The sequence below is a fragment of the Vespa crabro genome, chromosome 3, assembly GCF_910589235.1.
Source record: "Vespa crabro chromosome 3, iyVesCrab1.2, whole genome shotgun sequence".
NCBI lineage: Eukaryota > Metazoa > Arthropoda > Insecta > Hymenoptera > Vespidae > Vespa > Vespa crabro.
Window position 1 is genome coordinate 5,318,290 of NC_060957.1, and position 8,714 is coordinate 5,327,003.

Below are 8,714 nucleotides of genomic sequence, written 5' to 3' on the forward strand. Positions count from 1 at the left end.
ATAGAGGAAATGAGGTATATGTATGAGTGAATACATATAATAAAAATGCTTTACGCATCATATATAAAATTTCATTTCATAAAAAAATTCTTTGTTTCTATTATTATTATAGATTATTTATTTTTATCTTTTTTTATTCTTTATTAAAAAAATTTTGAATAAGCAAATTGAAAAAATATATTCTCTTTACTATAATTACGTTTAATTGAGATGTCATTTTTAGGTAAAAATTCCTGAAGAAATAATTTGCCTTGACTGAAGTTTTGTATACTGCATTATTTTAATATTTATTTTACAAACATGAACTACGATATGGGGAATACTATCCCCATCATGCGTCTATCGTATCGATGTATAAACTTGTTGATTATTCTCCTCTTACGCGTATATAATAATTGGTTTTGTTAAGTAGAGTAAGTAGTTTAGTAGACTGTGAACATACACTTTTAGTCTTTCATTTTTTGATGGTAGAGTGCGCGTCTCGCAGTGACCGTGTTAGATAGACGTCGGTACACATTTGTTTTGCAATAAATGTATAGAAAATAATAAATAAAATTGATATAAGAATTAGTATATAAATCTGCGACAAAAAATAAGAATTTGTCGAATATTTTCTTCAAAATATTAGTGAATACTTATATATTATATTCTTTTAATACAAATTAAAACATGAGTTTATTTTCGTACTAGATATAAAGTAGAACTCCCAATGCTTTTTTTACGTAGTTTCTCCAGTAGAACTAATTCACTCTATATTACTTCGACTTTTATTATTACTACTACTATTATTACTATTACTGATAATAATAATAAAAATGTATTTAAATATTATTTATATACGTCTAGATATTATTTAATAAATTTTATATTATAATAGAAAATTACCTCCGACTGATTGTGAGTAAGAAACAATGTGGAAACAAATGCATAACGATCATAAGATAGTAAAACAAGGAGAAAATTACGTCTATCTTTTTAGTGTATAAAATGTAAAATAAACCATACATTTTTCGAAAATTTAATATTTTAGAAACTCAGATGCCTTGACATAAACGATTAAACATGTATTTTCTTTGCTATAGTATCATCTGGCTAAAACTTATTAAAATGATCGAGAGAATTTCCGGAACTTCTTCGTACGAGCATCGTGAAACGTATTTCTTTGCGTTTGAAAATGTTCAAAAAATCTGAGCATTATCTATTTATGCACACAACCAAGCAACAATCGCTACTTCACGGATATAAACATACACTATTCAAGCGTATATATGAAAATCAGTAGTGAGAATACGAGCTTCATTTCTTTTGCCGCAAATTTCGAGGAGCGCCACAATACTAAACTTTATCTTCGCAAAAAATGTCGAAAATAGCATTTATGCCATCAATGAGAACAGAAGTGAGCCTTAATCAATTTTGATAAACAAGATCTCATTGTAAAGTTTAGTATATTGTAGTCTAGCATATAGATATCAAATTTGTGAAAAAGCTTTTTATTTGTGTATAAACTATTCTTCAAAAATATCATTTTTTACAAAACCAGTGGTAATGAATAACCTTAACGAAGTAGAATACGAGGGTTGCGTAGATGGGGGGATCTTGGAGGGATCTAGGAGAAATGGAATTATTGGTGGGATTTGGTATTTGCGGCAATAAACTTTTGAATTCCTAAAGCCATATAATAATAATAATATACAGTTAGAGAAACATACAAATTTAAAAATATACGAACATGAGAATTGATACATTTATATCTTCTAAATCCATTTTTAAAAAAATGATATATTTTTCTACAGTGACTATGTTTCAATATTGTGTATGTAAATATTTATTTTTGCTCTTCACTATCTTTTTTTATCACCGAAAGATGATATGGTATAAATCATTTTTTGAATCGTATACAAGAAATAAAGTACATGTCGCACTTGAAATTGTTAAAAATATTGTCATAGAAATTTTTCATTAAGATCTTTTAGAAATAAATTTTCTTAGTATAATTATACAAGTACCGAGATGATAAATACTCTATATGTAAATTAGTACATTAGTCATTCCTAATTACTGCGTACGAACAAAAATATTAATTCAAAGCTTAATTTTTTCATAAAATTTGGGTTTATCTTTACTACAGAGTTATTTTTTTCTTCAACGATATATATCCAATACGATCATTCGCAACTTATCATTTACGTATGCGTAATTGCTTCATGAATAAAATTCTTGAAATAATATGAATGTTTGCTATATTACTTCGTCGCGCAATCATGCTCAATACTAATTATTAATATAAAAGCCTTAATCTATGTTTATAATTTCTTAATCCTATTTTTATCCTATCTAGATACAAAATGTTGTATAATTGTTCTTTATAATCGGATATAAAGTTTAGGCTATTCGCAGAAATATTAGTTATAAAACAGGCTATAAAATTTCAAATGAAAGAGAGAGAGAGAGAGAGAGAGGGAGGGAGGAATGTGTAGGGTTAGAGAGAGGATCGGTATACGATGTGAAGTATGGAGCGAGAGAAACAAGAGTGAAATTGGTCTCAAAAGGGATGCATACACATAACGCGATGGTATCGTGATTTTTAGATTCGACAGAGTGATTTTGAATCTAGGTCATGGTAAAAAATTTTCTTTCGTAAATACCACCGATTTTCAATCTTCCATTACTTAAATATTATCTTAAGAATATTTTTGCATCGACGACCGAATCTCTATCTAGCGATAAAACTTTTATTTTACACTTCGAATTATATAACGTCACATATGACGAAGTAATGCAAATGCTTGCTATATACATACATATACTATTTCTTCGCTTTAAATGTTTTATTCATCATGCTTAACAAGGGAATATATTAGTTACTTAATAATTCTGAAAATACACACAATTATTTCAGTGAACTTTTATAAATATATATAATTAACTGTATGAAAAAATAAATTCTTAAATAAATAACTATTGATATTCTTTATTGGTACATTGCAAATAAAACTATGTGAATTAGTTGCAAAAAGAATGTTAAAATTGTATAGTTTTCAATATGTTATTTGTAGATCAAATTTATTTTGTTTATTGGTTATCTTATTTATTTTTAACTGGACATAGTTTATTATTCTGCAATGCGAACACTTGTTTCTTCCATCATTGGAAGAAATAGAAAAGTACAATTTGCAAATAAGTAGACGGAAATTTTAAACATATTTGTTAATTAAAGGGTTAGTATTTCTGATGCTCGCGATTCTAACAAATGTTCCATCGAATTAACATCTTTACACCATCCATCGAGTCGTTGGACCATCCCAGCAATTTGACTACGATCTAATACTCGAGGTTGAACCCAAGTCATATGAACAGTTCCTGCAACTTGATCAATAGCACCACGTACTAAACCTTGAGCTAGAGCCTTCATTACTAATAATTCAACTTCTCCTAAAGGTAAACGAGTTTCCTGTGATATTTCTGTAAATGTTAACTGTCGGTTATTTGCTTGACGCTTGAAAGTCATTTCCATGAGACATAAGAGGGATATCTTTTGTCTTAATTTTAATTCTTGTGCTGCTAAATCAGCAACTTTACTCCATTGTGGTTTTAATTTTTCCAATGCGACAATATCACCAGCATTGAAAGCTTGTAATAAATCTATCAACCAGGAGTTAGGTGTATCTTTCAATGATTCTAAAACTGGATGGGCAAGTAATTCCCCGAGATTGTAAACTCCTTCTCCTAATAATGCAGCAAGTCCAAGGAAAAATGCATGCTGTTCTTGTTCCTGTCTATCCAAGCTATGTAAATCAATACATCCTAGGTATCTGTAAAATAAAAACTAAGTTGTATTAAAACATGTAATGAAATTATAAGCACTATTTTTTCAAGAAACAAACCTTAATGCAGTACGATAATATTCTGCGTGTTTTCCTTGCAATCTATACAATCTACTAGCCAGAAGATAAAATCTGCCATGAACAGTGGTAACTCCATCAGCATTATCAAGCATGATTTCAACATCTTCTATAATTTTTTTTGCTAGCTCTTGATTATTTAATTTGTCAAGTAAAATTTGTCCTGTAAGAACTTTGCATAGAGCTACTGCCTCATTATTGCTTTTAACTTTGGATTCTGTTTTCTCTAAGAATTTGATCGCTTCTTGTTTATCTTGAAATTGTTGTATTACATGCGCCATTATTTCAACCAATGACAATGGATTTATCCTTTGAAAAAAATAGACAAAATAATGAATGAACGTGACAACAATATAGAACATAAAATTAAGGTTATATATTTATTTGAAGATTGTTTTTTTATTTACTTACTTGTTTTCAAATGTTGACAGAAAATTAATATACAATTGTATAAGATTATCATTTTTTTGCAATAACGGATGTTTTACAAAGGTTTCCAATTTAAGAGTTAGTTGATGCCAAAGCCTGCAAGTCACCGGTCGGAAGAAAGCATACATTTATTTTTCTTCTTTGAAACTTACATTAATAAAGATATTTATCATGTAATTACCTCTTATTGTAAAGAGTATCGAGTTCCGCCCATTCTTCCGCCAATTCTTTATCTGAAACATTTTGTTTTGATCTTAAAAATGTACTAACATCTTTCTGTGCTACGGTAGCCGCCATGTTTAATAAAACTTGTATATCCGATCGAGAGATGATTGTCGAATCATCCTCATGAACCAATGAAAGTTCGATAGATCGATATGCGTTTCTTTATGAAATCATTTCTATCGAGATTTCATTCGAGATTTTTATTTCGCTTATTACGTTGTAAAAGTAGAGTTTAGAAGAAATTAAAATACTTATCAGATTACTATCTTTTCGTGAATATTTAAATGCAAATACGAATTTTTAATAAATCTATTATTTAAAAGAAGATCATAGAATTGACCGAATATAATAATAATCTAATATCAATTCTTTCTTATCTTACGAAGTTATAGATAATTTAAATATGGCGAGATTTTTTGCAATAACGAATTATCTTGTTCTCCAAAGGTCGATTGATTAACTACTGAAATTTTGATCTTTAATTTAAACATATTGAAGTAATAATTCTGTATTTTATTATTATTTATTCATTTTTTCTATAATTTTTCTTTTTACCAAATCCTCAATATGTAACGCCGATAAAATCATCTTGTGTCAAACAAAAATATTAAAAAGCTTATGTTAATATAATTGCATTATCAATGTGTAATTAATCAATTGTTAGAAACTGTCTGAAGAGCAGTTATTATTGTCAACTATTCAATATTAAAACAATTTTCATATGGCTAAAATAACCAATGCATAACAACATCAAAAAACGGAGGATGTGTGTGAGTGTAATATTTGGATGATTCATATATTTCATATATATGTTAAGAGAAATACTTAATGATAATTGATCATATTCTATTAGAAGAGTTGAACGTAAATGTTAACGTTATATATATAAATTTTAATTTACCATATATTGCAGCAAATTATATTTATTTTTAAACAATATGAAGTAAATTATGTAGATGTTGTAAATTAATTAGTCTTTAATTATTAAAATTTTTATGTTAATAGGTACAAAAACGGACATGTGGAAACTCCTGATATCGTCAATAGTGTTGATTGTTATTAGTATTTTAAGAACTAAGGCTGTTTTATTAGCTCCATCCTTTACTCCAATTGTTATATCTGCAAACTATACACAAAATTATAATGCTACTATAAACAGCACCATCGAATATGTATTCTTATATCCTACGAAGAATGTAAAGTATACTATTATTATTAAAAAAAAAAAGAATATATCATATAATTGATATGATTTCCTTTTTAGAACACATTATTAAAAACTGCACGAATACAAGTGCAAAGTGAAGCTACCTCTGATTTGCCTTTGATTGTAGTTGTTCGGCAAGACAGAGGAATTCTATCTTGGCAGATTCCTCTTATTATTGAAAGTGTAAATTTTGATCCATTAAAATATAATAAAACCAGTCGAACGTTATGTTCAACAAAATATTATAAAAGTGATTATCATGATACAGATGATCAAGATTTTATTTCTGTTAGTATATCTACAGCTAGTCACGTAAATATCTTTTTTAATCTTAGTGTAACAGAAGAAACAGATTTTAATATAAGGTAATTTGAACTGCATCATTATTTATTAGTTTTAGATTATTTAAAATATCTTATAGTTTACATTAATATCATTTGTTTTACAGGCTAAATGAAAAAAGAAGTGTAGAAATTTCTCCTTCAGAACCTATATATTATAGTTACATCTTTTCAGAAGAATTTCAAAGTTCATCTGTAATTGTTAGCGTTGAATCAGATAATGATATTTGCATGACATTCTCTATACAAAATGTATCCGTAAGTTACGCAATTTTTAAATGAAATGTTTGTTATATATCCTAATATAGTTATTCATATCTATATACATTCACACATATTTATATATTATTTTTTAGTGTCCAGTATTTGATTTAGAGCGGAATATTGAATTTTCTGGATATTGGCAAACTATAAGTCAGAAAGGTGGTATCACAGTATCTGTAAGTATTTCTTTTTCTTTTTTAAAAAAACAATGAAAATTTTTAAATAATGTAGATATTCATATATTTCAGAAAGAAGCATACCCTTTTGGATTTTTTGTTGTACTTGTAGTTAAAGGAGATGATACAGATTGTAATGGTGTACTCAGCACCAGGTCACTTAGAAGTAAAAATATTACATTAACTATAAATGCCAGTATTACGAAAAAAGATTATGTTGTGGCTTCATGTACAGCAGCATTTGTAATTATTATATTTTGTGGATGTTGTGTAGTAGCTGTGATTGTAGGTAAAATTAGAGAAGGTAAAAAGCTTCGGGAAGAATTGTTAACTGACAGAGACAATGAAATTAGTCAAAATATTCAAAGTCCTTCGACTTTAGAAGAGGTATAAAGTTAGAATTCTATAAAGCATTTAATTTTCTATTATTTTATATTTTGTTATAAACATTTATTTTTAGATTGGTCCTAGTCAATGGGCAACAATTGAAGAAGATTCTTCATTAGATGAAGATGATATTGATATGATGGAAGATGCTCTTTCAGATAAAGAAGTAATACGAACAAAAACTGTGCTCTCAGTTTGTGATCTAGCACGGAAAGAACCAAAAATTTTAAAACATAAATCGCGCTTGTATTTATATTACCTAGCAACTGTTGCTATTTTTTATACATTACCTGTTTTACAACTGGTAATAACATATGAACGAGTGCTTCATGCTACTGGAAATCAGGATATGTGTTATTATAATTTCTTATGTGCACATCCATTAGGATTAATATCTGATTTTAATCACGTTTTTTCAAACTGTGGATATGTTCTGCTTGGTTTATTATTTATATTTTTAACGTATACACGAGAATTAGATGAATCAGATAAACAAAAAACAAAATGTTATGGAATACCACAGCATTATGGACTTTTCTATGCAATGGGTACTGCACTCATAATGGAAGGTGTTCTTTCAGGAAGTTATCATGTCTGTCCAAGTCGTAGTAATTTTCAGTTTGGTAATATAATATTGACATATTATTTTATATTTTAACTTTTTTTATAATTTTGTTAAGAAAATATTATTGTATGTTTTTATATGGATTTCAGATACTAGTTTTATGTACATAATAGCAGTATTATGCATGATAAAAATTTATCAAACTCGTCATCCTGACATAAACGCTAGAGCTCCAGTAACCTTCGGAACATTGGCCCTTATTATACTTCTAGGATTAGTTGGAGTCTTAGATGGTTCTACATACTTTTGGGCAATATTTACCACTACGCATTTATTTGCCTGTTTGAATTTAACAGCTCAAATATATTACATGGGACGTTGGAGATGTAATAGAGGCCTTTTTACTAGAGTTTATCAAGTATGCTTTTTTTTTTAATATTATGTTAGTTCCATGTTGACATTTTAAATATTTCATTATATATTTTGTTTTGTAGACATTAAAAAACGACGCACGTTATGGAGTAACATATTTATTCCGGCCACTTTATGTTGGAAGATTTGCAATGCTTGTTATAGCAAATTTGTGTAATATTGGTTTATCAGTATATGGTAATCTATATCATGAGAAAAATTTCGCTACATTTCTATTAGCGATTTTAATGTCTAATTTAATTTTATATACATTATTTTATATAATAATGAAGGTAATTATTAAAAATAATTTTTCAGATCATTAATCCATATTTGTTGAGATTACTTAATTTTTTTTAATATAATAATTATTTCTTTACAGTTGTGTCATAAAGAAAGAATCTTATTTAAACCATTAATGTACATCATATTAGCAGTCTTATTCTGGGCAGCTGCATTATATTTCTTCATACATAAAACGATATCCTGGAATCTTACTCCCGCCCAATCACGTCTTTTTAATAAGCCTTGCATATTATTAAACTTTTTCGATTCTCACGATATTTGGCACTTCTTATCGGCATTTGCAATGTTCTTCTCGTTTATGATTTTACTTACCTTAGATGATGATCTTGTTGATGTACATCGAAGTCAAATTCCAGTTTTTTAAAGTTATATAAATAAATTGAGATCATGTATCTAATGTAAAATTTATGCAAGTTTAAGACTGCATATAATGTATATAATATAAAAGACAAATAATTAAAGATGATATAAAATTTACATGGCTATTATCTTAAAATACTA

The 8,714-nt window shown here is 27.7% G+C and overlaps 2 protein-coding genes across 3 annotated transcripts; one reads left to right on the plus strand and one right to left on the minus strand.

Moving 5' to 3' along the window:
- Positions 1-2,710: 2,710 nt before the first annotated feature.
- LOC124423016 (26S proteasome non-ATPase regulatory subunit 13) lies at positions 2,711-4,673 on the minus strand. The gene is made up of 4 exons (XM_046960236.1): positions 4,513-4,673; positions 4,314-4,427; positions 3,885-4,211; positions 2,711-3,812 (listed from the first exon to the last, which is right to left on the minus strand). The coding sequence occupies exons 1-4, from the start codon at positions 4,626-4,628 to the stop codon at positions 3,212-3,214; spliced, it is 1,158 nt and encodes a 385-aa protein (XP_046816192.1). The 5' UTR covers positions 4,629-4,673; the 3' UTR covers positions 2,711-3,211.
- A 112-nt stretch (positions 4,674-4,785) lies between these two features.
- LOC124423015 (SID1 transmembrane family member 1-like) lies at positions 4,786-8,690 on the plus strand. Of its 2 annotated transcripts, none has more exons than XM_046960235.1 (10): positions 4,786-5,420; positions 5,562-5,752; positions 5,821-6,128; positions 6,212-6,362; positions 6,461-6,544; positions 6,617-6,931; positions 7,005-7,554; positions 7,646-7,914; positions 7,991-8,200; positions 8,290-8,690. In XM_046960235.1, exons 2-10 carry the CDS (start codon positions 5,576-5,578, stop codon positions 8,575-8,577), a joined length of 2,352 nt encoding a protein of 783 aa, XP_046816191.1. In that variant the 5' UTR covers positions 4,786-5,420; positions 5,562-5,575; the 3' UTR covers positions 8,578-8,690. The 2 variants fall into 2 exon arrangements, with proteins under 2 accessions (XP_046816191.1, XP_046816189.1); XM_046960233.1 differs by having other exon boundaries at positions 4,786-5,324.
- Positions 8,691-8,714: the final 24 nt, after the last annotated feature.

Excerpts from the sequence above, each read along its gene's own strand:
- LOC124423016 (XM_046960236.1), bottom strand. The coding sequence starts at position 4,628 with ATGGCGGCTACCGTAGCACAGAAAGATGTTAGTACATTTTTAAGATCA. Across the intron at positions 4,428-4,512 it reads GATACTCTTTACAATAAGAG|GCTTTGGCATCAACTAACTC; the intron begins GTAATTACATGA and ends GGTGACTTGCAG. Across the intron at positions 3,813-3,884 it reads TATTATCGTACTGCATTAAG|ATACCTAGGATGTATTGATT; the intron begins GTTTGTTTCTTG and ends TTTATTTTACAG.
- LOC124423015 (XM_046960233.1), top strand. The coding sequence starts at position 5,294 with ATGCATAACAACATCAAAAAACGGAGGATGT. Across the intron at positions 6,932-7,004 it reads GTCCTTCGACTTTAGAAGAG|ATTGGTCCTAGTCAATGGGC; the intron begins GTATAAAGTTAG and ends ATTTATTTTTAG. Across the intron at positions 7,915-7,990 it reads TTTTTACTAGAGTTTATCAA|ACATTAAAAAACGACGCACG; the intron begins GTATGCTTTTTT and ends TTTGTTTTGTAG.